The sequence below is a fragment of the Cervus elaphus genome, chromosome 23 (assembly GCF_910594005.1).
Source record: "Cervus elaphus chromosome 23, mCerEla1.1, whole genome shotgun sequence".
In the NCBI taxonomy this organism is placed as follows: domain Eukaryota; kingdom Metazoa; phylum Chordata; class Mammalia; order Artiodactyla; family Cervidae; genus Cervus; species Cervus elaphus.
Genome location: NC_057837.1, coordinates 61,054,715 through 61,081,981, shown reverse-complemented (window position 1 = coordinate 61,081,981; position 27,267 = coordinate 61,054,715). Strand labels below are relative to the sequence as shown.

Genomic DNA, 27,267 nt, shown 5'->3' with positions numbered 1-27,267 from the left:
GTCTGGAGCCCCCACTCCCCTAGAGTCCCTGCCACAGCGCGGGGGAGGGGTGCCAGTGTCTGCACCCTTTATAACAGAATACAGGTCAGAGTGACTCCCTAGGATATTATATCAGCTACATGTCCTAGAACTTAGTCTAGAACAAAGAATGTCTCTCTAGAAGTTCCTCTGCTGAATGTGCCAGCAGCTCATCTACAATCGATCCTGGACAGAGTATCTTCCCAGGCAGTTTATCTGTTGTGTTCAAAACCTTTATCTAGAAGAAATGTTCCAGAGGCTCACCTAGAACAAAGAATGGCTCCTTGAAACATTTCACCTGAGGTGTCTGGAACCTCATCCGTAACAGCGCCCACAACAAAGGGGGTCTCCTCAGGAACATTCTCTACGCTCCGGGTCAAGTTCCTCTCCCCCAAATCTGCCACCCCTTCATGCTTCTGCCAGTCTAGACCCCTCAGATGTCTCAGGGTTCTTCCTCCTGTCCACCTCCAGCACTGTCAGCCCAGCCCACCCCAACTTCCCACCCCACCCCAACTCCCTCCTTTAATTCCCCTCTTGCCCAGGCTCCAGGCTTCGACCCCCAAGGGCTGTACCAACCTCGTTCACCAGACGCTCCCACCTCACCCCACATCTTCGGTGGCCTCTTCCATCCTTCTCAGAGGCAGCCCACCCCCACACCCCCTGAGGAGCACAGGGCCTAGGTCATGAACTCCCTCCTCTGGTGGATCCGCCAGGGCTGCCAGGTGGCCAACTCCAGGCAGGGAGAGGTGTGGGGCCCCTGGCACCAGCCGTGATACAGAGGCCTCCATGAACGTGGGGCAGCTCACGAGGAGTGTAGCACCAGTTGGTTCCCTGGGCCCTGGTTCCAAAGAGTTTAGGAAATGGGCCGCAGGGTTGAAAACAGGGCCAAGGGCTGGGGCTCCACAAGGCTGTCCCCTCCCAAGAAAGAACCCAATGATGGGGGCCACTCTACCCTTGGACCCACAGATCCACTCGCCCTCAGCCTGGTGGCCCTGCAATTCTGGGCTCAACACTGTGGTCGATGTGGGATCAGCCAAAGTTCATCCCTTTCCTCGGGGAACTCTGGCCTACACTGTGGTCTCGTACTCCAGCAGCTCCTGGGAGGTCCCGACGCTCCGGTACTGCAGGCGGGGCGTTGTGGGTGAGGAGTACTCCAGCGCCAGGATGGTCTTCCGGAGCCGGCGGTCAATAAAATGAGCATCCCAGGCGGGGTACTTCTTCCGAGGCAGGTCAATCCGAATGACAGGCCCCTCTGTCCGCAAGGTGCGGGCCACAGGTGTGGGAGGCAAGCCAGGCCGCACCTGGAAGACAGGTGGCGTGGGGGTCCCCGCACGCTCGCCTCCCACGGAGGCCCCATCCCGCTCAGGGCCTGTAGTCCTGGGCAGGGACCTTGGGGGACTTGTGACAGCGTCGGCTGGTGGGCCACAGGGCCCTGGGGCCTTAGGGAAGATGCAGCCGGGGGCCTGGGGACTCAGCATGGGCCCGTTGGGGTGCAGGAGACAATAGTAGACACACATGAAGAATACGCCCAGCGCGAAGCTGGAGGCCACCACACAGACCAGAATGAGTGAGTGGAAGTCGGTGGAGAAGTTGCGGCTGGAGTACCAGAAGCCGGTGAGCGCGGCGTTCTCCAGCAGAACGATGCAGTAATAGAGGGTCACGCGGCGGCGGCTGCGGCCCTCCTTGACATTGAACCAGCAGAAGATGTAGATGATGCCCACTACCATGTTGTAGATGATCTCTTCCCACTTAGACATGCAGAAGTCCGTCTCACCCTGGATGACCCAGAAGGTCATGACGCACCAGTGGGCCACGATGAAAATGCCAAAGTAGAGCTTGTAGACACTGGCGAAAAGCGCGAAGGCCAGACTGCGGGCCGCGATGGCGAACAGGTGCCATAGCACCTGGGCCACGGCGCCCTTGTAGGACAGCGGCCGCTTGTCGTCCCGTGAGTCCCGCAGCACCTTCTGGTAGGAGGCCAGCGTCCAGGCCAGGGACACGAGCGAGGCGGAGATGGACAGGGCTGTGGAGACAGGGTGGGGGTGGGGGGGGCTGGGTTAGGGATGGGTCTGGGTTGGGGTCTGGGGAAAGGGGGAGGGGTCTGGGTCAGGAGCAGGGTTCTGAGGAGGTGTGGGGGGCAGGGTCTCTAAATCAAGAGGGGTGTGGGGAGGGTTTGGGGAGGTGGTCTTCCAGAACACAGATGTAGGGCTGAGAGTGGCAGGGTTAGGTGCTTCCACAGGGGCAGGGATATCAAGGGAGAGGGGAGGTGGGTGATTTTGATCTCTGTAAGGGTCAGGTGCAGGGCTCTAGAAGGGGGCTGTTAGGGTTCAGGGGTCTTGGTGGGGGGGTGGGAAAATAGGGTCCAGGACTCTGGGAGTGAAAAGGAGGTGAAGAAGCAGGGTCATGATTAAGGAATGGAGAGCCAGAGGGGACTGTTAGAAGCTATAGGCCACCAGGATGAGGCTGGGGCGTGGAAAGGAATATTCAAGCTGAGCACAGCTTGGGAAGAAAATGCCAGGGTGGGAAGTTTCGATAGGGGCCCGGGACCCTGGGCAAGGGATGTCTGGGGCACCTGAGAGATGGTGATAGAGTCTTTTGAAACACTGAGGGTGTGTCAGGCAAAGTCTGGGTGGGAGGAGAGTGGGAGCCCCAGGGGGATAGGGAATGTGGTTTTTTCCCTCTGACACAGGTGACGCGGTGGTAAAGAATCTGCCTGCTAATGCAGGAGACTTGGGAGATACCAGTTCAATCCCTGGGTCAGGAAGATCCCCTGGCGAAGGAAATGGCAACCCACTCCAGTATTCTTGCCTGGAAAATTCCATGGACAGAGGAGCCTGACGGGCTACAGTCCATGAAGTTGCAAAGGGTCGGACACGACTGACTGAGCATAGCACAGCAAGGTGGCTGCGTGGGGAGACTGCATGGGGACCAGGACAAACCCTGGGAGGAGTCTCCAGGGGGCTGAAGAGCAGCCAGGGGTGGGATGGAAAGGCTCTCTGGAAACGGGTGTGACTGAGAAGGTCTGAGGCAGAGCGGTCCTCAGGAGATGCAGGCTGGGATGGGGACAGTCTAGGGAAAGAAACGGACAGGGAACTTCCCTGAGAGCCTGCAGTGTGGTGATGGGGTTAGGGGCCTCTCTGGACTTGGCAGAAGTGGGGTCTCGTCTGCCCTGGCAATGAAGAAGGGAGGGTGGGAGAGGGCCTGAGAGGAGGCAAGGGGGCGAGTTGGAGGGGCGTAGGTGTTGCCTAACATTGAGAGTAAGTGAGCCATTGGCAAGGACGTGGGGGCTCTCCAGAGGCCTGGAAGATGGGCGAGAGGAGAAGGGGAGGGGCCTCTAAAACCCGGACAGTGAGTGGCCCAAGGATGCGGGAGTGGACGAGGCCTCCCCAAGGGGCCTTAAGCCTGGGCAGCGGACCAGTGGCGCTGTCCTCTGAATCCTGGAGACAGGTGAGCCCCGGGGGGCGGGGCTCGGGGGCGCGCAGGCGCGGGGCGGGGCTCACCGGGCAGCAGTTTGGGCGCGCCGCCTTCGTGCACCACCAGGCTGAGCTGCAGCACGAGCTGCGGCGCGCTGCGCAGGAAGGTCTCCAGCAGGCGCAGCATGCTCACGTCGGCGCTCTCGAACAGCATCCGCCAGTAGAAGTGGCGCCGCAGCCGCTCCCCGCGCCAGCGGCTCTGCAGCCCCAGGTACACAGTGCGCAGGTACCTACGGGAGGACGCGGTGCTCAGGGCCTCGGGCTCGCGCGCGCTGGGCCCCCTCGCCCTCTCCCAACCAGCCCCTCGCCCCCGCCAGCAAGTGCAAAGGGCCGGGGCGTAGTGTAGCCCTGGGCAAGGAACTTACTGCTCTCCGCTTGTTTCCTAGGCTGGGAAACGGACATAGCCAAAGGATCACCTCACAGAGCTGTTCTCAGTGGGTTCACCAGCTTGAAGCACTGGCACAGAGCAAGCCTTTCATGCGGCATTACCAACATCACATTATTGCTGTGACGACTTAGGTCCTGCTTTCTTTGCAGGATTCCTGATACGCTACCCTGAGCTTACACTAGCCCTATTATTATCCCCATTTTATAGATGAGGAAACTGAGGCCCAGAGAGTTATGTCCCTTGTCCGAGGTCACACAACTAGGATGTAGTGGAACCAGGATTCAAATCTAACCGTTAGACAACACTGCCTCTCACTGTAAGCCATAAAGAGTTGCCCACATACAGGTTCAGGCACCATTCGGGTACCAGCCTTCAGTTCTGTTGCCAGCTTCCTGGCCTTTTCCCCAACCCCACCTCTGAGTACCCAGTTCTCCCCATAGGGAAGCTGCTCAGCGATCCCCTGGCATTTGAAACTTGGCTGCTTCCTCTGGTACCAACTGCTCACAACAAACTTGACAGCTCCACCTGCTTTGCACTCATCACAGATGTTCACGATGCTCACGTTCATTTTCATGGAACACCTTGCCTTGCCCTTCAATCCCCATCCTAGCCCTAAACCTGGACAAGTCTTGCTTTTCATCCAAGGCTAAGCTATTAGACATGACTTCTTTCAGGCAGCCTCTGCTGACCACCCCCATCTGTGGTAAGGGGGCTCTCTCTAGCATTCCTCCAACATTGCACTTGTCACAGTGAGTTGTAAGTGCCTGGTTATGCATCCATCTCCCCCAGACTGAACTCCATAAGGATGATTGGTTGGCTTGCTAACTGCTACATCCTCAGTTCTTTGCACATGGTAGGTGCCAATCCATGTTGGCTGCAGGACTGCAAACTTGTTTAACTGAATGGAACTCTGGTGACCCTGTAGAAGGTATGGAAGGGAGCCTGCAGACTTGACTTCAATTCCTGACTTTGTTTCTAATTTGCTGTGTGATTTTGAAGAAGACCTTCTCTGAATCCTAGCTGATCCCATTTAAGTGGCTGTTAGGATTAAATGGATGAGATAGTTTGCAACTATAAAGTGCAATGCCCATTAGGGTGACAAAGGACCGGTCCACACAGATCCTGGCCCTGGTTCCTTGCCCAGCAGCTTCACTCCTGGCAAATTCAACTCCCAAATTCTGAAGCACAGGACAGGTGTGCCCTCTGCTGAAACCAGAGAGGGCCCCCTTACGAGTCATATTCCTCCAGATCAGAGGAGAAAATCCCACCAGATTCAATGGCTATATCATCTGAATCTAGAATCAGGGAGCCAGGGATCTGGGGGTCTATTCCCACATGTGAAGTGCTGGCATTTCCAGGATGTTCTGTAGTCAACTGCGTGTCACCAGCCCAAGGGAGGAAGCACAGTGCTCCCTGGAATTTGTGCTCAGCTAAAACCCAGAGTCTCCCCAAATAAGTATCCCAGTCTGAGCAATGGTGTGGCCCTCTCTGGGCCTCAGCATTGCCATCTGCCGACAAGAGGGATGGGGTTGATGACGCTGAAGATCCTTTCAGAACTAATATTCTGGGACCCAAAGTGTCCCCCCAAAACATGGCCAGAAACACCCATTTAGGGCGCTCCTTCTCATCCTTGGGTCTTCCCAGGACCAGTGGGTGGGGTAGATGCACCCTCAGTGTGACACACTATAGGATGGCAGTGAGGACAGGGAAGAGGGCTGTTCCCTCAGAAGCTGACTCAAGACATGCAAAGGCCCCACAGTCTAACTCTCCCGTCCAGCGCTGGAGTCCCTGTGGCAGTTCCCGGCCTGTGCATTTACCCCTCTGCTCACACACTTCTCAGAACAGGGATACTCTACCTCCTGAGGCAGAGCCTTCAGTTCTGAGCAGCTCAAGAGCCAAATTGTGTTTCTTCTGATTGAGCAGAAATTTGCCTCCCTCTGGCTACTATTCTTTGGACCCCTGCCTACCATCACCTGTCCCCTGCAAGGATCTCTGCAACTAGAACTTTCACTTATATAGCGAGGGTATCATCACCTCTTGCTATGTGCTAGGCCCTGTGCCCTCAAGTATCTCATAGTCACATGGGAAAGAGAGATAAGCTAAGAGCTGAACTAGATGCTCTAAGATGCTGTGGAACTCAGAGAGGGGATGGATAACTTTAGCTGGGGAAGGGGGTCAGGAAAGATGTCCTGGAGGAAGAAACATTTGATCTGTTTTAAAGCAAGCATGGGAACATATACAGGAAGCACAGAAGGGCATTCCATGTGGAAGATCCAACTGAAGTGAAGGTACAGAGGCACAAGAGAACATGGCTTTTTAGGGGAATGGCCAGTGTTTTGCCAGGCCTGGAAATGAGGGTTTTCCTGGGCCTTTGGAAGACTAGAATTGTGAAGGGCATTGAATTTTTGGAATGAAGAGTTCATACTTCATTCTAAATCTGAATTCGGTCCCAGAATCAGGGGTGATACGATCAGCTCGGTGGCTTAGAAAGCTCACTCTGGAAGGTTGGCTTGGAGGAAGGCCAGGTGAAGGCTGGGGTTTGGTCCAGGCATGAGATGACAGGGCTGAGTTAAGGCAGGGCACAGAGGAAGGGGCCAAGCACAGAGCTGGAGATGCCAGAAGTGGGGGCAACTAAGAGAGAGACCAAGATGACCCCTAGAGCGTCTGAGGGCCCCAAATGCACACCAGGCATCCCAGCCTTTCTCCCTGCTCCCCATTCCCTCTCCCAGTCCTGTGGCTCTGGCTTTGGACAGGAAGGAGAGACCAGCTGGTCCAATGTGAAGGGGCCTGGGGAGTTGGGGGAGGGCAACACCCTGGAAGTTTCCCTCAGGCTGGAAGGCCATCTGTTTCCTGGCCTAGGTCAGCATGAGGGAGGCCCCAGCCCGGCCAGCATCCATCACCAGCTGACAGGCTGCCTGCCCAATTCCCTGCCCACTCCTGCCCCCTCCCGTGCCAGCTCCCAACACCCATGCCCCAGCGAACTGCAGACAAAGGGCTCACCCAGCCCAGGGCCGCTGTGGGCTGGAGCAAGGAAGCGGGAGGGGAAGAGAAAGACTTCTGAGACTCAAGAACACTGGGTCAGCGGGGAGCATGGAAAGATCATGCTACAGTCTGGGGATAAAAGGGTCTCCGTTTAGCCTCATTCTGCCCCTTTTGGCAACAGGACCAAAAATCGTGGCTGTCCCTTCCAGTCTGCACTAAACACTCATTGCCAAAGGCCTGCAAGGTTTTCATGGGCCTGGGAAAACGTCTGAAGCCAGGGGGAAAAATTGGCTCTAAAACATAGGGAAAAACTGTAGAATCAAAATTAATAAATGTTTAATTAAATGTCTGCAAAACAGAACATCATATCCGCCAGTCAACTGCAAGTTGGCTTTCATCTGATTATATATAATTTACACTCGATGTTTGATATGGCTGCATTTTAATATGCTTGATAGATAGATGTAGGGCCCATAAAGGTCTTAAAACAGCCCAGCCCAGGACACATAACCTAATTTTCCTGGGCCTCAGTTTTACCTTCTCTAGAAAGGGGCCAGCCCTTGCCCTTCTGTCTACATCACAGCCACTGGGGCGAAGATCAGGAGGCAAGGTGGATATGCTGGGTTTGTGGGTTTGCCCTTGCCCTGGGTGCTGTGTGGCCTTGGATATTCTATCTCTCTAAGTCTCATTTCACCCCTTGTTGTGAACATTTGTAAACTGTAGGGGGATGTGCACAAAGAGAGGGGGAGCATATGCTAGGTGGAGGCCTCTGGCTCCTCCTTATCACCAAGCAGCCTCTCTTTTCATTGAAATGTAGTTGATGTACTAGCAGCCCCCCCTTAACGCCTCCTCCAGGCAGCCCACCCAATTCCATTCTATGTGGAAGAAGTTGATTTTCACCACAAATGGGACTGATGCCATCCACACAGGACATCCTGTCTCAGGGAAAGGAATCCAGCCTTGGGGGCAGTGCCTCTGCTCTCCTGCAAAACATATCCTCAGTCTGTCCATTCGCTGCCACTACGCTGGTCCAGGCCATCATTATCCTCTGCTTTCTCAGACCTACATTCACTCCTGCCCCCCACCTCCACCTCCTGCCCCCACCCTATTGCCGTAATCCATTATCCACATGGCAACCAATGGAATATTTTAAAAACTAATCATGTCAGATCATGTTATTCCCCATCTCAAACCCTTCCAAGGGCCTCCCTCCCACTTGAAGTAAAACCCAAGCATCTCCCCTTGGCTTGCAGGCCCTAAACCATCTGGTCCTGCCTGTTTCTCTTACCTCATCTCAAACCACTGTTTCATTTGTGCCCTAGAGGTTCCTGGAACTCAGCCCAACTTGTTCCTGACTTCCGACCTTTGCACTTGCTGCCTGCTCTGCCTGGAGCCCCCTTTCCCCAGATCCTCCTGTGACTCCAGGGTCTCTTCCTCAGCTCCCAGGTCACCTTCTCAGAGAGGTGCCTCAGACCACCCATCCCATGTCAGCCCCTCCACTTTTGCTGAATCCCTCTTGTTTCTCATATTACTCTGTCATTTTCTTCTTAATATACCTTATAAAGCAATCTTATTTATTAATTTACACTACTGTGGTTCACTGAGGGTTGGGACCTCATCCATCTTGGTCCCCACTGTATCTTCAGCAACAGTAAGTGTAGTAGGCACTCGATAAATATTTGTTGAATGAATACATGTGCATGAGTGTTTGTAAGTGTCTCCCTCCTGACCTTGGTGGCCCTGGGGCTTCTTTGCCTGAGTCAGCATAGAGCTGGAATATCTGTCCTTCCTCTTCCAGGAAGCCTTCCCTGATGTTCCTCGCTAACTCTGACATCCCCCTTTCCCCGCAGCCTTAAACCGCCTGAGGCTGGTGTGCGCCGAACCTAACAGACAGTTTCTACCACCCCCATTTTACCGGTGAGGAAACAGGTGCTCAGAAGTCTTATTTTGGATCTAATTTGCTGACTCCCAGTCTTGGGCTCAGAGAAGAAGACTGTCTGGGAGGAAATTGGAACAGTAAGTGTTTATAGTTAAGGCTGGGGTTGGGAGCAAAACAAGCAAGCCTGGAGAAAAGAGAAACCAGGAGTGGAGGTGTGACATCCTCCCACTCAAGGATCCAAAAGGCTGTCTCCTCAAGACCGTCCCCCGCCATGAGCAGGCAGCTGGGCAGGAGATGGACAGAGCTCATTCCCTTCTCCCCAGGCCCAGCATCCCCCAGCACTGAGGGCTCCTCTCTAAGAGGCAGAAGGGAGAAAGATGAGGGATCCCACATCCCTGAGAAGCCCGGAAGCTTCTGGGCCCAGTGTCAGGGTCACCCTGTCTGTCTCCTGTGCTCCTGGGTTACCCTGAGTCTCTGGCACTAGTCAGGGTTGCTGGCCTTGGCCTCAGTCTCCGTGCAGATGGTCAGCCTGGACCCGTCTCTCTGTGGTCCTCAGTCCCACTTCTTTGTGGGTCATTATCTCCGTGTTTGGCTCAGATCAGCCTGTTGTTGTGTCTGTCCTGTGAATGCAGGGTCAACCTATTTATGTGTCTGTCCTTCCATTACTGTCAGTCAATCTACTTGTCTGTCAGTCAGTGTTACCCTGGGACCTTGGGTCAGTCCTGTTGTCTGTCCTTGGACTATAGGTCACATAGTCTTTCAGATACTATGTCCATCTATTAGTCAGCTTGACCCTGGGGTCCTAAGTCAGCCTATCTGTCTCTCTGTCCCTTGGATGTCAGGATAGGCTGTCTGTCCCCTTGGATACCAGGTCTGCTCTTCTGTCTGTCTCTCTGTCTGACTTGTGGATACTGCCTGTTGGTCTGTCTGTCTTTCGGTCTCTCCGTGGCTTGGTCCATCTGCTGATCTGCTGCTCAGCTCGTGGCTCGCGTGACTGCCAGTTTTCCGGCCGCCCTCCCCTGCCTGCTCCCCCTCTCCCGACTCCAGGGCTCTCTCTGTCTGTCTGCGTCTCTCACATCCTCGGTGCCTCCATCTGTCGATCTCCACGTTTCCGAGTGTGTGTTCTCGTCCCTCTCCACGCCCCCTCACAGCTCTGGGCCAAAAAACACAGCAGCTTCCAGCGGCTCCCCCGCTCCTGCTCCATCCAGGAACAGCCCTGCACCACAGCCAGCTCTCTGGTCTCCAGTGTGGGCCCGGCTTGCAGGCTCTGGAGGGCGACCAGGCAAGGCTGATGGGAAGGAACAGGAACACGGGACCAACTGAGCCCACTGCCGCTCTGGCAGTATGTATGGGGATAGTGTGCAGACACTAATAACAATAACAGCTCGCACTTATTGAGTGCCAACTGTATGACAGGCTGTGCTTTTTATACATAGTGTCCATTCCTTACAGCAAATCTTTGGAGTGGACGCTATTACTATCCTTATTTGATAGTATCCCTATTACTATCCTTATGAAGAAGCTGAGACCCAGAAAGGGGCGGCGACTTGTATAAAGTCACCCAGCAAGTTCGTGCCAGACCTAGGACTCAGACTTGGCTCTCCATGGGCCCCTGCTCCAGGGAAGGTGCTTCGGTTGCCCAGAGGGCGTGCAGAGTGCTGTCCGTGAGGACCCATGTCGGATGGGGCTGGACCTTAAAGCTTTGTCTGGAATTACGTGGGTTTAGAGAAACCTGGGGAGAGTGGGGTGGGGCGGAGAAACAATTTTGCGTGGAGAGTCAGGAGACCCAGGCTTAAGGCTGGGTCTTTCTGGGAAAGTCCAGCCCTTCTGTGGGCTTTAGTCTTCCTATAAAATAGGTCCCAGTAACCTGATTCTTGCTTGCCCCAGGGAGTTTTCATTAGGCTCATCTCCCCACCAATCTAGTTCTGATAACATTAAGACCCTACTGCTGTGTCCTGAACCCAAGCATTTCTCTCCATTTCTGTGTTATTTCTCTGGTCCAAGCCTCCCAATCCCAAGCAGCGGCAGCCTGTGTCCACCTTGATTTCCTTCCCTCCATCCTTCCCCTCTTAGACCATATATTTCACACAGCAGCCTGAGGGGTTCTGTAAAATCCTCCATCAGGTCATGTCACTCCCTATTCCCCTTAGAATAAAATCCTCACCATAACCTTTGGGGCCCAGTGTGATCCAGCCCCTGCCTACCTCTAGGACCTCATCTCCCTCCACCCTCCCCATCTCCCCCATCGCCAGCTACACTGGTCTCGCTTCTTCTTGAACACCCCAAGCTCTTTCCAGCCTCAGGGCCTCTGCCTAAAAAGGGCTTTAACAACACCTGGCAAATTCTCATTCTTTCCATCTCAGCTCAGTGTCACCTCCTCAGAGAGCCCTTCCCAGATCCCCCCTGCCCCGCCTTCCAAAGCACTTCTGCCCCTCTGGCCACTTTCTATCAAGTTACCCTATTTTCTTAATAATATACATCACAACCAGAGATGATCTAATTTACTTGCTTACATATTTCTTGTCTGTCTCTCCATGAGTGTGGGGACCATGCTTGTCCTCTTCTCTGCTATGCCGCTAGTGCCTGGCACATTGTTAAGGTTCAGTATATATTTGTTGAATTCTTGAATGGGTGAATAAGGAGTGCTGCTGCTGCTGCTAAGACGCTTCAGTCATGTCCGACTCTGTGCAACCCCATAGATGGCAGCCCACCAGGCTCCTCTGTCCCTGGGATTCTCCAGGCAAGAACACTGGAGTGGGTTGCCATTTCCTTCTCCAATGCATGAAAGTGAAAAGTGAAAGTGAAGTCACTCAGTCGTGTGGGACTGTTCGAGACCCCATGGACCGTAGCCTACCGGGCTCCTCCGTCCATGGGATTTTCCAGGCAAGAGTACTGGAGTGGGTGAATAAGGAGTATGAATGTATTTTATAAGCCCCCAATTGAAGGCTGTCAAGTGCAGAGGGAAAGAGTCAATCTTGAGAGTCAGGGAGCCCTGGGTTCAGATCCTGATGCCATCATTTATTGTCTGTGTAGTTTTGGGCAAGTTGCGTCCCTCTCTGAACCCCTCCGCTCAATGCTCAGCTTTTCTGGGTAACTATGATATCAGAAAGTGGTGGGACTTCCCTGGTGGCACAGTGGCTAGGAGTCTGCTTGCCAACGCAGGGGACATGGGTTCGATCCCTGGTCCGGGAAGACCCCATATGCCTTGGAGAAATTAAGCCCATGTGCCACAACTACTGAAGCCTGTGTGCCTAGAGCCTGTGCTCTGCAACAAGAGAGGCCACCGCAATGAGAAGCCCGCACATCACAATGAAGGAGTAGCCCCTGCTTGCCACAACTAGAGAAAGCCTGCACATGGCAATGAAGACTCAGGGCAACCAAAAATAAAATAAATGAAAAACATTAAAAAAAAGAAGGAAAGTGGTGATTTGTATAAAATGCCCAGCCCAGTATGGAGCACTCAACCAATAAGAAGTTTTAAGAAGCTGACAGACTCAGAAGCTCCAGCAAGAAGAGGAGGTCTTTTAGTTTCTGGTGGGGCTGAGACCTATTCCTTGCTGACTTTCCCGGGTGCTGACTGAATCTGTCCTCAGAGGACAGAGGTCCAGGGAATTTCCTTCAGGACAAGGTATTCTTTGGGGTGTTTGCCCGCCTCCAGAAAATAACAATCACTCTCTGAAGACCTTCTGTAGGTACTCTGCTAACATTCTCAGTGCAGCTTATGGCATTTTGTGGGCATGATCCCCATTTTCCAGATGAGGAAACTGAGTCTCAGAAAAGAGGAGGTTCACTGACATTTATTCACTCACCATTTTTGAGTACCTACTGTATGCCAGGAGCTGTTCTAAGCATTCTCAGGAGCAAGATAGACCTGATCCATTGGGTGCTATCTAGTGGGGGACCTGGACGTTAATGAAATCGTCATGTAAACCTGAAATAACAGACATTCTGCGGCTTCTGCACATGCTCCAACCAGCTTCTGTGCTCCAGCGCAGAGGAAGGCAGTGCTATTGGAGAAGGGCCCAGCTGGGGAAGAGTGTGGCAGTCAGGGAAGGCTTTCTGAAGGAGGTGGCTACTGAGCCATGATCTGAAGCAGGCACAGGAGTTAACCAGGTAAAGGGAAGAAAGGGGGTTTCTGGCAGAAGAACAACATGGGCAGAGGTCCTGAGTTGGGAGGGAGAAGTAAGTAGTCAGAACGGCTATAGCTCCTGAAAAGGAGATGAGGAAGCAAGGGATGAAGAGTCCATGGTGAAGCATTTAGTCTTTATCTGAAGTCAAAGAGAGGTTTTAAACAAGAGGATAAAGATCACGTGAGATAGTACTTCTGCATTTTAGAGGGAGTACCTTGGCTGTAGGGAACAGATTGGAGGGAGGCAAGGGTGGAGGGTGGGAGACCAGGTACCAGGTGAGAGGTGAGGATGGCCCAGACAGAAGGGATGAACCTCAGAGATGTTTAGCAGGCACTTGGAGAAGTGATTTGCCCAAGGTCAATAGCCAGAAGCATCTGAATTGCACCTCAGGTTAGGGATGGATAACTCCCCCATTTCACCGCAGGACACGGATCAAGCTGAGGACCTAGATGTGATCTGTATGTTCCCTGGGAAACACTGGGCCTCCAATTATACAGCTACCTCACCTGCACTGTGGCCAAGTATGCTCTTGGGGGGAATGGCCTTGCGGCTCCCTCCCATCTGTCCACCCGTCAATGCTGTGTGCTCCTGCAAGGATGCAAAATGGGACCTTCCTGGAGTTGGCAGCCAAATGAGTCATAAATGTCAGTAAAGGATGCGATCTTACACGTTTGGCTCCCGTTTTGTATGGTGCTGGGAGCTAGGCTGTCTCCTTCCTCCTTAGCAGCCCCCTACAGAGACACAGCACTTTTTTTGCTGGGCTAAGGCCAAACATCTCCCTGCCACTAATTTTAGGCTCTGGCTGAAAAGCTGAGACCCTCTCTTAACCCACCCACTGCAGTCAGCTCCTAACCAGTGCCTCTCTTTGCCTGGCAGAGGAGCAGGTGGCTCTTCTCCAGCAAAGTGTTTGGGACCAGGTTCCTGCCTCATGACCTTCACTGTTTGAGCACAGCCAGATCTCCTTCCTTCTCGGGCCTCACGTTCCCCATCTGTGAAATGGGTGCACAGCAGAGACTAAAACCCAGAACTCCATATTCTAGCCCGAGGCTCTTTGTTCCCCTTTTCCTGAAATCCTTGTGCGACATTGGGATGATGTGAGCCTGTGAGGGAGAGGGAGTTAGATCCTGGTCTCCTGGTGACATCTGAAGGTGCTTGAAGATCAAGGCAGGGAAAAAAGCACCACTTCATTTGTCTCTGGTCTGAGGGATCCTAGATGGTAGAGGGGCCTAGCTGATATCATTAGGGACTCTGGGCAATGATAGAGCGATGTCCTGTCTAAAAAGGCAGCTGTCCCTCAGCTCCAACTGGTTGCTGCCATGGGAGGGAGAATGTGAGCCCAGTATGGCTGGAATTTCAGTTTTTCAGGAAGAGCTGGAAATTAGGATACTTATGCAAAAAAACAAAAAATGAAACAAAATTCAATTTGGAAATGTTGGCAACTAATTTTAAAACTACCATATGAATTTAAAAGAAATTATTATTTCTTTTTTAGGTATGGTGACGGTATTACATACTTTAGTTAAATTTTTTAAAAGTCTATTTTTTAGATGTACTGAAATATTTATGGATGCAGTGATAACACACACACACACACACACACACACACACACATGAAATTTCCATCACTGCAGAAAGTTCTTTTAGATGGTGCTGGCCAGGAGTTGATCATTCTTGGAACAGGATGGTGGTACATGGAGGAATCATTATCCTGTTCCCTCTGCTTTTATATATTTAAATTATCTCCATAATAAAGTTTCATTAAACAGGAGGGGAAAAAGTACCATGTGGGCCAAATGAACACACTCTTAGGCTGGACTTGCTGTTGGGCCACTGATTTGCAACCTGTGGTCTGGCAGGTAAGTGTCACAAAGCCCTCAACTCAGATCCACAGACTCAGAACTGTGAGGGGCCTTAGAGATGACTGGTTTATCCTCCAAACTGAAGGCAGCAGGCCCTGCTCAGCTCCCCTGCCAAAGTCAGCCACTTTTGTCTGCATCCATGTCTGGGGACGTGGAGTTCAAACCCTTGAGGCAACCCGCTTTCTTAGGGGCAGCTTGATTGTCAAGGTGATCTTCCTTCTTATCAAACAGCTTCTGCCTCCCTTTAACCTATTGTCAGCTACCCTCACACTGTCTCTGAGTCACAGATAAGTCTCTTTCCTTGAAACGGGGGTCCGGGGGTGAGAGGTAATGAATGTCAGGTCCCTTGATGCCCTTCTCCCAACCCCTGTCTTGTTACTAAACAAGTAGGATGGGCTGCTACTTGGGCCAATAATAATTGGTGGTAAATATTTTCTGAGAATATAGTATGTGAAGGCCCATGCATTTATATTATTTCAAGACATCTTTTTTTTAAAATAAGTGAATATGGTCATTTAAGGTAATGATGGTTCCTTTAAAAAAAAAATTTATTTAGATGCACAGCATGTGGGATCTTAGTTCCCTGACCAGGCATCAAACCTATGTCCTCTGCTTTGGAAGTGTGGAGTTTTAACCACTGGACCACCAGGGAAGTCCCTCAAAACATCTTCACGAGAACCTTAAGGGGTGGGTTCTATCATCCCATTTCACAATGCAACTAGAGCTCCAGCTGGTGGGGCAACTTGCCCAAGGTTACCTAGCGAGGAAGCCATGGTGCTATGGGCTGTACCACTGCTCCAAGCTCTCAGCTACTTTGCTGTCTTGTCTGAGTCCTGGGAAAACTCATCCAGAATTCCCAAGGCCCCAGCTGAACTTTACAGATGGGGTAGCTGAATCCCAGGCAGTGAAATGTCTTGCTTAAGATTCTGATTTTAGAAACAGACTCACAGACTTACAGAGTGAACTTTTGGTTACCAGGGGGTAAAGATGAGGGGAGGGATAGATTGGGAGTGTGAAATTAACATGTACACACTGATATATTTAAACTAGATCATCAACAAGGACCTACTGTATAAGTCAGGTACCTCTCCTCAATATTCTGTAATACCCTAAGTGGGAAAAGAACTTGAAAAAGAATAGATACATATATATGTATAACTGAATCACTTTGCTATACTCCTGAAACTAACACAACATTGTTAATCAGCTATACTCCAATGTAAAATAAATCTTTTTTAAAGTCACATTACTAATAGTAACTTTTAGTCAGAGAGGAAGAACCCAGAATATTAACAGTGGGGGAAAAAGTTCTGATTTTCAAGATTCTATTCAGTTCATGTGAAAATTTATTGAGCACTTACTGCATACAAGGAATTTTACTTCCTCTGTCTCCTAAGTCAGCTGCTCGTGCATCCTCCTGGGAACTCAGCCCCAGGGTTGCTCCTACTACATCTTGTACTAATACATATGTATTGCCCTGAGGCTGCATTTCTTCACCGACAGTTTGGAAGGCTGCAGCTGCAGACGAAGGCCTAAGCAGACCCCAGTGTCATGTCTACACAGTGAAGTGCTCCCACATTGCCTTAGCGCTCCCCATTTCAGCCACAGATGCAAACCCTGCTTCAACAGAGTTCATGTTCTGAGAATCTCCAATGCAGGCTCCGTTGTTTCAGTCGTGTCTGACTCTTTGTGGCCCCATGGACCATAGCCTGCCAGGCTCCTCTGTCCACGGGATTTTCCCAGTAAGAATACTGGAGTGGGATGCCATGCCCTCTTCCAGGGGATCTTCCTGACCCAGGGATTGAACTTGCTTCTCCTGCATTGCAGGAGGATTCTGTACCACTGAGCCACCAGGGAAGCCCCAAGAAGCTCCTATGGACCTCATCAAAGCTGGCTGGGTACAAGGCCACCAAGAGCAACAGAGGGTCTGCTTGGAGTCGTTCACCATGGGGGATAGAGAGAAGAATGAACGAGGCTTCAACTCACCAGGGGCTTGTAATCTGGTAAGAAAACCAATCAGGTGGGCAAGGATCACAACAGAATCTGATCAGGACAGTGGGGCTAAGAGGAATGAGTGAGTGTGCCTGGGGGGAAAGTCTAAGAGGAAGAACCCAGAATGTGTTAACAGTAGGTATTTTATATTAAAATAAAAAAAAAAATACTTTTCTGACTTTTTCCAAAGCAACGCATGATTATTTGTTTTCTAAGAATACACTTCACTAGTAGAAGGCAGTATGTCTTGGTGGTTACACATGTGGGCTTGGGAGCCCAACTGCATGGCTTCCTATGCACTGGCTTTGCTACTTATGTATTGGGAGGCTGTTACCTCTCTGTGTCTCAATTTCCACATCTGTAACAATAAGCCAATAACTCTAGCTAACACTAATCGAGAACGTATGATGTTTTGAGTACTGTGCAAAGCAAATTCCATATATTAATTCAATAGCCCTCACAAGGGCCATTTGTATAGGCATGTTATTATTCCATTTCACAGATAAGGAAACAGGCCCAGAGAGGTTAAGTGACTTGCTCAAGGTCACACAGCTCATAAGTGGCAGAGTCAGAGTTTGGGCTCAACAGTCCTTATTCTACATTATCACACTCCCAACCTGACAGGATTGAAGAGGAACGATCTAATCTAAGTCTCTAAAATTATAATTTTTAATAACATCTGATTTTTTACAAACAGGTTTTTTTTTTTACAGACATGTTTTTAAAATGTGTATGGGTAAAATGTATACATGTATTTCTTGGTTAATTAAAAACCAGAGTAAAATCTTCATGTAATATAAGAAATACCTAGTTAATAAGGGAAAAGTCTCTCCTAACCCTACCTCTCAGCCCCCAGAGATCATGAGAGAGGACAGTCTTCTTGGGACCTCTCATGTGCTGCCTGAGGTTTCAACGAGTGCATACAGTTCCTTTTTAAACAGACAAAACAAGCAAGCAATTTCCATTTTAGATGAAAGAACAAACAACAGTCTGTCTGACTGAGGGGGTGGGAGTTGGGGTCTGAGGGGTAGAAGGTGGCACGTGTTGGTTTGTTCAGGGAAAGCTACTCTGAAGAGGTGACTCTTTTTTTTTTTTTTTTTGGTTGCACCTTGCCGAATGCAGAATCTTCGTTCCCCAAATAGGGATGGAAACTGTGCCCTCTGCAGTAGAAGTGTAGGGCCCTAAGCACTGGACTGCCAGGGAATTCCCAGAGGTAGCATTTGAGCTTGGCCTTGAAGGGAGTGCAGAGTTTCACTGGGTGGAAGATGCGAGGCGAGGGAGGTGTTGCCGAAGGAAGAACTGCAGGCAGCTGCTCAGAGGCATGAAGGAAAAGAGCGTGTGGCTTATGGGCAGGGTGGGGTGCGTCGGGGGTGGGCAGAGTGGTGAGGAGATGAAAGGGCAGGAGGTAAAGGGCTTGACACCAGGCTACAGCTATAAGACTCACTCGACCGACAGAGGGGAGCCAGGGCTGGCCCTCTGGCTACAGAATGGCAGGGTCAGCTCTGAGCTTTAGAACTGCAGGTGGAGGCAGGATGGGGAGGGTAGGTTGGGGAGGGGAGGGACTGGAGGCTGATAGGATTTCCCAAGGGAAGAATTCCGAGGCCCTTACAAAGGCTGAGTGGTGAATGGAGAGGCCAGAGTAATCCCAGCCCATCTTCCTTCCTCTCCCTAGGGACCTTCGCCCCAGCTGCCGGGGGTTCAAAGCCATTTCCTGGCAGCCCTCCCTCCTCCCCCAGGGCTTCTCCTGTGTGGTCTTTATGGATCAAACAGGGGACACTGGGCCCAACTGCCGCCGCTGTCTGTTAGGGGCTGCTCTAATGGCCTGTTGCTGCCAGCTGGGCAGAGAGGGGAGGACGGTGGGGTGGAGAGCATCCTGGAGAGGGGTCTCCCAGGAGGTGGGTGGTGAGGCTGGACTGCAACAACCCTGCAAGGTCAGAGCAGGGTGGGACCTTGCGGATAGTCACGGAGTTCAAGGGGTTGTAAAACATGTTTCAGTTGTAGGGCTGTCAAAACAAAATCTTAGAAATGCAGTCATAATATCAAGAAAAGAGAAACTTGAGATGCTCAGGCTGAAATGATGGTAAGAGGTGAAACGCAGTTTGAAAACCACTGTGGAATCCAACTCCTGACCTGTTTTATAAGTAATAATACAAATAGTAATGGTTACTGAGAATTGAGCACTTCCTGTGTTCCAGGTCCTGTGATACCCATACATTCTTTAATTCACTACTCCTCCAGATCACACATGACAGATATTGTTAGGAAGAATGCCCAGTTTGCAGATGAGGAAGTTAAGGCACAGACAAGTTATACCATTTGCCCAAAATCACAGAAAGCGGCCGACACAGGTAATAAGGCTGATTCCAGAGTATGAGTTCTCAACCGTTAACTGGCCCCAATGGGGTACCTGACCAAAGAAGAAAAGCTGCCCTGTCTGCTATGCTTGAAACAGGTCCCTCTCTGCTTTGCTACTGCCCTGGTCCAGCCCCCATCTTCTCTCACCTGAATCATTAAGCTGCCTCTCTGTGGGTCTCCGGACTTACCCTGGCCTCCCTCCAGTCCATTTTGTATCCAGCCGCCAGAGTGATTGTTGTAAAACCTAAGTCCAGATCCTGTTCCTCCTCTGCTCAAATCCTCTTGGGCTCCCCACTTTGTGCAGAGTGAAAACCCCAAACTTCCCCTGGGCCCTGCGTTGTCCAACCCCAGCCAACCTGTCCACAATCATTTCTTGTACTTGTACTCTCCCCTCAGCTCTCTCCTCTGCCCCAGAGACTTCTTCTTGCTCTGCTCCTTTCCTGTGCCTGGAACACCCATCCCAAGATGTCCACACCGCTCCCCCTCACCCTGTTCAGCCCTCTGCCCATGTGCCCACCCCTCACAGAGGCTGCCCTGACTACCTTATCTTGAAGGACTATACTCTAACCCATTTTACTTTTTCCCTAGGGCTTACCACTTTCTTGACCCATTATATTTTATATTCTGTGTTATATTTTTATTAAATATTATGTTTGTTAGGTAATTTATATTATATTATGTTTGTTTATTGGTTTCTCCCACTGGAGTTTTGAGCTCCAAGAGGGCCAAGACTTTGTCTTGTTCACCACTCTATTTCCAGTGCTCAGAGCAGTGCCTGGTAGACAGCTGGTGCTCCATGTATTTGTGGAATGAATGATTACAGATTAAATGCTCAGCTGCCATGTCCCTATGGCTTCAGGGGCCTTCTAGGCCCTCTTACCTTCCTGCCCACTCCCAGACCACTTACTCAGTGAACAAACCTCTTTCCACAGGGAATAAAGCTCAGGCTGATGGTATGAACCACTGCCAGCGGTTCTGAATACTTAATGATGGGCCGGTTCTTTGCTAAACCCTTGGTATATTATCTCGTGAGACCTTGAAACAACCTAAGAGGTGACACCATTATGGTCTCACTTATAAAGGATGAAACAGGCACAGAGAGATTATGTGTCTTGTCAGGATTACATATATAATGTGGTACAGTCATGATTTGAATCGAGCACATTTGAATCCAGAGTTCATGCTCTTAACCATTAAGTGAAGAATAGAGTTTCCCAGAGAGGAAACCCAGAGCCTGGTTTTTACACCAGGGAGGTTACTAATTCATTTCCAAACTTTTCTTGCGTGCAGAGCTTGTGAGGCGGCAGAGGGAGCAATACTGGGGCCTAAACATAGAGGGGGTGTTAGAGGGAGGGCCTTCAATGTCCAGTTTGCCTCCTTCCTTCTTCTCCCTCCTGTTTGGGGTCCCCAGATCCCAACGGCCTGGGAGGAATCCCATGCCAGATCGTCTCCCACTAATTGGCTTAACAAACCATGCTTATCTGGGCAAAGCTGGGGCCCAGTGAGTTTAAGATTAGGGAAAGCAGGATTCATGGCTTACTGCTCTGCTGCCCACGGGGTCAGAGGGGACAGGGTTAGGACTTTAATTGGCTTAACAGTGCTGAGTGGCTTAACAACTCAGAGGGTTGTGTGGGGCGGGGAGGAGTGCTGGGCAGAAAGGGATGAATACACAGGTTGGTGTCCAGCCCACAGCCAGCTTCATGTCTGACCAGAAGATCTGTGTGTTCTCTTGGGGATCAGTCTGTTTCTGTGCTGGGCCATTGCTCTGGAATCTTCTAATGTAGCCAGTGTGATGGTACCAGGGATAGAGCTTGGGCTTGGGAACTGAACAAAGGTAGGTGGACATCTCACCTCTCCCCTACTACCTCGATGGGTAACCTTGGGCAAGTTACTTGACTTCTCCAAGTCTCACTTTCTTGGCTTATAAATGGGTAAATCAACTGCCACCAGAGGGAAAGTTTCAGGGCAAAAAAAACATCATATTCCTCGAGCACTTCACATGGGGCCTGCTGAGGCGTGGAGGGTAAACAGTGTCTGTGAATTCCTTTCCTTCCTCTCCCACCTCAGAGCCCCATTTTGCATTTAAAATAATAATACCCATTGTTTGAGAACAGAAAAACAAAGGACTTCAATCAACTGTGAGGAACCGGCCAGAAGTTACAAGGGGGATAGGGCCCACATTTATTTCATGTAGTTGACATTATTTTTAAAAACCTTAATTAGTAGTTAAATACTGGCAGAATTCACCCCCACCCCACTCCCCCCCAAAAAAATCCCAATTTCTGATTTCTCAAGAGAAATCAAGACACCTGGTGCATGATTTCACATGGCACCATCAGCTGGAGCTGAGTAGTAGCTTCAGCTTCTCTAGGCTTGCCTCATACTGTCCCCTTGACTGAAACCCATGTACTGACACAGGTCTATGTTATCTAGCTCCTTAAAGTATTCAAATTTTGATTCAGCATTGTATCAGTACAAGCATGAGGAGTTGAAAAATATCTTTAGGTTTCAAATTAATTTATTTGGATTAATTTATTCAAAATTTCAGGAAGTAAATGACTGACCAATCCCCCAGCTTTGATTCTGCAGGTCACACACACACATCTTCCTCATTACCCCAGGTTCCACCCGTGAGAACATCTGCACCAAGTCCCACTGAACAGTGAAGCTGTTCTTTGTGGGAACCTTTCACATGGTAAGCAAACACGTTGTGCCCACATTGCTTAGTTTCTAGGAATACCAACCCTGGTGGCCTCTCGTCTGAATATGCCTCCATTTAGCCATATCCTCAGTCATTTTAGAATCCAGAGCTTTGGGGACAGGAGCCCAGAGGCTTCAGCCCTGATAACTAGACCCAGAGTCAGAATTCCAGAAAAGGGAAGGCTCTTAAGGTCATCAAATCTATTATTCTCATTTTATGTACAGAGAAACTGAGACCCAGAGGTGGGAAGAGCCCTCGCCCAAGGTCACCTAGCAAGCTAGTTACAAACCTGCATAAAGTCTCCTGATCCCCACACTACCCCCAATCCAGCACTTCTCTGACAATATGCACTGTCTCCCCATCCTTAGCCACATAGTTCAACTCCCTCCCCCTCCTTTCTCATTCTTATCTCAGTCTAGCAGAAGCCCTGACTTTCTATCATCCTGGAATCTTGGGATCTCAGACTCATAATTCTTCGAGCTTGGGGGACACTTTAGTGGCAGAATTGCAGGGTAAATAAATTGAACTTGGGCTTTGAAGGCAGAGAGTCTTGAGTCCCAACGCTTCTACTCTCTAGTCGTGTGACCTTGGGCAAGGATGTCCCCTTTCTGAGCCTCCATTCCCTCATCTGTTAAGTAGGAATGATAATACAACCATGTTACAGGATTCCTAGGAGGGATGCAGGAGATGAAGCAGGTAAAAAGGCAACCAATAGGCTGGTGCAAAGTGAGTGCTTAATAAAACAATTGTTACAGAACTGTAAATTAGGGGTCTCATGTCCAGATGTGATCAAAGAGAATGGAACTGGACAAACTGAAGCACGAATATCCTGTCTAAATTGTTCCAGGCCTGGAACTGCTAGATGCCTTTTTTTCCAAGGGAGAGTGAGGACTCTAAATTTTTGAAATATTATACAAGCTAGACAAAACACTACTGTAGGCCAGGTTCAATCCAAGAGCTATTACTTTGTCATCTTTGCAAAATCACCTCATCCCAACCCCCTCACTTTACAAATATGGTTGAGTAGAAATTGCTAGCCCTTTTATCTAAGAAACCATGGAGTTCAATGGACTCTCAGCCATCTGCGGCCACTCTCCTGAGACCCCACCCCCACCCCGTTGTCATTTTTTGCTCTGTTTGAGGGAAATTCAGTTTTATGTTTAAGAAAAAAAGTATTCATTCCTTGTAAGTAGATTCTGAGCATGGGGAGAAGAAGGTTTTGAGGTAGCCAGTGAGTCAAGGGGCAGTTGGCCCACTTTAGGCTGAAGGGAAAGGGGGATGAAGCTTTGGCTACCAAGAATAGGAAGTTACCATTTCAGAATCTAAAAATATCTTTCACCATCTGTCCACTCGGGCACAGAATGATAAATGCAGATTAGTTCCTGGATGTAGACATGAATATTTTTATGTGTCAAGCTAATAATAATAACACCACCTTTTGTGGCTAGAGTTCCACCCACCTCGTCCCCCAGGGCAAACTAAATGGAATACACAGAACATCTAGGCAAAGCATAGATGGGGAAACCAAGGCAGAGAGAGATTTGGCAACATAACAAGGGTGACACAGCAAGTGAGCAGCTGGGACAAACCCTGGGAGTCCTGTTTCCAACCCTCAGCCCAGAACTGAATCTACTGAGTTAAGCAGAACATGTTAACAAGTAGCAGAATAAACTTAACAACAGCAATAATCACCCTTTACTCTGCAGTAGCATTGACGTTTTCCATGTTTTCCCCACATCTGTGATAATCATGATAATCTATTGTATTCCTAAAATATGTTATAGTCTGCAGGGCTTTTACAAAGACCTTCCCTCACCTGACCAACCCACAAAGGTAACAAAATGTGGTGGTAAGTCAATGAGATGAAAAAAAGAGGGAATCTCCCTCATTTCACAGGTAAGGAAATTGAGGCTTGGAGGGAGGAGGGGTTTGCCTAAGTTCAAATAGTAGGCAAGTTCATTCTGTCAGTACACAGTAGAGCCCAACTTACTAGAGAAATACAGACTCAAGGGAAACCCTAGGTTCAGAATTCCCCCTGTCTCCAATTAATTCAGCTCCACTCAGCAGGCACCCTCAGTCCTGGCAGAGGAAGAAGCCTAGAATTAGGCTGCTGTACAAAGCCTCAGTTTTGTCTTACTGTCCTGAGATGAAAGAACAGCTAGTGGCTATCTAACCTCAGATTCAAGATCCCATATCCCCATAGCCCTGTTTCTTTTGAGGGTAAGGGTAGAGACAACTGAAGAAATCTTAGGAAGCAGAAAGAGCTAGACACCTCTCAGCTGGGTCCAGTACACCCTTTCCCAAAAGTCCAAAAAGTTTGGGGAGGATATTCATTTAGTTGCCTCAAATTCTGTTTCTCCTGGGAGGTTGGGAATGGACTGCAATTCCAAACTGAGAATCTTTGAGAGCAGGGAAGGACTTCTGAGATCTTTCCTAAGCCCATGTTCAGACTCAGCACTCAGGCAAAGTGGAGTAGGACAGGGCTGGATGGAGCCCTGGGGCCCTGTTCCAAGCTTCATATTCATCTCCGTTGGCCCTGGGCCCTCCTCATTCACACACCCCTTATGATCTCTTTCTCTTTCTCTTTCTTCTTGCCCCATTCCCTATCTTCAGCAGCCAGATCAGAGCGGATGTAACTGAAGCTGGTCAGAGTTAGAGGGCAGAGGTCAGTAAAGAGCCGGCAGAGAAGGAATCAGAACTGTAATAGGGTGGGGCGGGGCGGAGGTCAGGACATAAGGGGGCGTGGAGGGTCATAGAAGGACTGGGGCGGTGGGCAGCCCCTTACCACCCCCACTCCTCCAACTCGGTTCTCTCCACCTGAGTTTCTCCTACCTCCAGACCTGGCCGAGCTGCAGGAGGTGGACGAGGGTCTGCAGCAGCCAGACGCAGAAGCGGCAGCAACGGCGGCGGTAGGTGCTGGCAGAGGAGGGCGCGGGTCGGGAGCCCAGCTCAGGACTGCCTTCTTTGGTCCGGAAGGCGACGGCGCTGTCCTTGGTGCTGATGACCGGCCCACCGGTGCCGCTGTCCTTGGTGCTGACGGCGGGTCCCGGGGCCCCCGCGGGCTCCGTATAGTCGTAGACGAACCAGCGGAAGCTGAGCAGTTGCACGACAAGCGAGGGCAGGAGCACAAACAGCAACGTGAGGCCGAAGTAGGTGTGCTGACCCTCCAGGTAATAGGAGGCCGCCAGCCACAGGTCCGTGGCGCCGTCGGAGAAGAACACGAGCAGCGCGCACAGCACCCAGCAGCAGTCCCGCATCTCGTAGCGCGGCCCCGGGCCCCCCGCCCCCGTCACCCCGGGCCCCCCGGCTGACTCTGTCGCCTCCCCGCGCCCTCCTGCACTGCCCCGGGGTCCTCCGGCCGCCCCCTCCGGCCCCGGGCCGGCCGCGGCCACCGCTCCATCCGACTTCGCGGCCATGTTGGCGGAGCAGGAGGCGGGGAGCGACTTCCGGGCGGCGGAGGGGGGTGGGGTGCGGAGTGGGGAGGACCCTGTGCAGGCGGCTCCCGCCTCCTCTTCTTCTTCCTCTTCTTCTTCCTCCTCCCTAATACTTCAATTATTCATTCCCCTCGGCGCCGCCCCTGCCCTTCCCCCACCCCGCCTGGGCTGTGGCTGGATGGGGGCAGACCTCCGGGGAATGATGAGGGGGAGGGGTGGGGAGAGCATCCCAGGTCACCCTCTCCTTCCTTCCTCAGAGGCGTGGGGCTCCAGCCACATGCTTTCTGCCTCTCGGCCCCCCTCCCCACTCCACTTCCTTCTTTCCTCTTTTCTTCACTGGTCCTTTCTCCATCCTTTCCTCTTCATCTCCTCTGTTTACCTTTGGTGGTCTGGGTCTGAAGAGGGTAGGGGACCAGGGACTTTGAAAACAAGGGGCTTTTTAGGCGGGCACCCTGATAACCCATTAGTAATCACTCCGTGCTCACACATCACTTCCTAGTTTCCAAAGTGTTCACATATTGTTCCATCCCTTTCTTTGATCTTGAGATGTCTCTTTTCTTATTGTCTTTTTCTTACTGCTTTGAAGCTGAGTAAACTGCAGCTCTGAGAGTTGCTGTCTCTTCCCACTCTCCCCTGTCCCTCCCTCAGGGACTGCCTTCATCTGGCCACAGCCCTAGTTGAATAGAGGCTGGGAAGGGGGCAAAATCAGAGGGAAAGGGATGGGAGGAAACGCCAGGTGGAGAAAAGAGCAAATGCAAAGGCCTAGAGGCATGAGACTGGAGGGCATGTTTTCAAGGAAGTCTGGATCACAGATCCTAGGAGGTGGAAAGCTAAGAAAGATGGGACTCGAGAGCTCCAAGGGATGCAATCCTAAAAGGCCAGAAGCAATGGGCGACCATGGCAGAATTTGAGCAGGGAAGTAATATGATCAAATAAGTATTTGGAAAAAAAACATTTTGCAGCCAGAGGAGAGAACTGCTTAGAGGGAAGCAGCCTGGGGTTGGAGTGACCAGAGACAGACAGACAGAGAGGTAACAGTAATCCAGGAGAGAAGTAGGGTCCTCCATATGTCCTGGGTATCCCAAGCTCACCACCCCATCTCACCCTGCTTTGCTCAGATTGGATGTACCAGGGTATCTATGATACAAAGACTCATGCAGCAGTTTCTCTTTGCTCAGGACCATTCCAAACACTGTACATTTACTAACTCTTTAACCTTACAATTTGTGAGGTAGTGTTTGTTTTCCTCCACTTTACAGATGAAGAAACTGACTCACAGAGAAGGTTGTTTGTGTGTGTGGAATCACACAAAGTGCTTACAGTTAGTAAACACTAAGTCAGATTCAAAGCCATCATCCAGTTCCAGAATAAGAAACTTTCTACCTTCCAAGGGGAGGATAAGAATTAGGTGAGAAGGGGAGGAGAGAGGAGGGGAGGAAAGGAGGTTTGAGGATCGCCCTGCCTCAGAGTGGCAAGGAAGGGAAGATGAAAGGAGACAGCTGCCTTGGGCTGGAAGCAGCAGCCATCTGCAGCCCTTCAGCCCAGCATCCCTTTCATGTCCAGGAACTGTTTTGGTCCCAGAGATGTTCAGGAGGTTGGAATGGCAGCTGTTGTCCAGGGTTGAATGTGGAGGAGAAAGAGTTAGGGATTAAGGGAATTTTCCAAGCTGGATAGAAAGCTGACAATCTCCCCATGGGCCTGTGTAGACTGGTGGGAGTTTTGATGGGTTGGGCTGGAGGGGAGTCAGAATCTCAAGAGCAGTGTTCCTTCCTTTCTCCTCTACAACCCTAGGTAGGGAGATTCATGGGGTGCACAGAACCAAGAACAGAGGGAAGATCTGACCCCAGACCCACCTGTGACCCTGGGCCAGTTCTACATGTGTCTGATAGGGCCTGACAGAGTCAGATTCTTGGCCCCACCCAATGAAGACAATGAAGACTGCCCCTCTACCTCCCATGCTTCTCCACATCCCAGGATCAGCCTGTTAAAACAGGCAGTAGAAGACACACTTTTGCGTCTGAGACTCTAGAGTCAGGAAACCTTGGTTCCAAACCTT

The 27,267-nt window shown here is 50.8% G+C and overlaps 1 protein-coding gene across 1 annotated transcript; it reads right to left on the bottom strand.

Moving 5' to 3' along the window:
- Positions 1-543: 543 nt before the first annotated feature.
- Positions 544-25,381, bottom strand: XKR7 (XK related 7). Its single transcript, XM_043884930.1, has 3 exons — positions 24,610-25,381; positions 3,519-3,721; positions 544-2,041 (listed from the first exon to the last, which is right to left on the bottom strand). Exons 1-3 carry the CDS (start codon positions 25,191-25,193, stop codon positions 1,086-1,088), a joined length of 1,743 nt encoding a protein of 580 aa, XP_043740865.1. The 5' UTR covers positions 25,194-25,381; the 3' UTR covers positions 544-1,085.
- Between the last annotated feature and the right edge of the window lie 1,886 nt (positions 25,382-27,267).

Bases quoted from the DNA above. Each gene is read 5' to 3' on its own strand.
- XKR7 (XM_043884930.1), bottom strand. From the start codon at position 25,193: ATGGCCGCGAAGTCGGATGGAGCGGTGGCCGCGGCCGGCCCGGGGCCG. The intron at 3,722-24,609 runs GTAGGAGAAACT...GTCCTCCCGTAG, and splicing joins CAGCTCGGCCAGGTCTGGAG to GTACCTGCGCACTGTGTACC. The intron at 2,042-3,518 runs GTGAGCCCCGCC...CTGTCTCCACAG, and splicing joins CGCGCCCAAACTGCTGCCCG to CCCTGTCCATCTCCGCCTCG.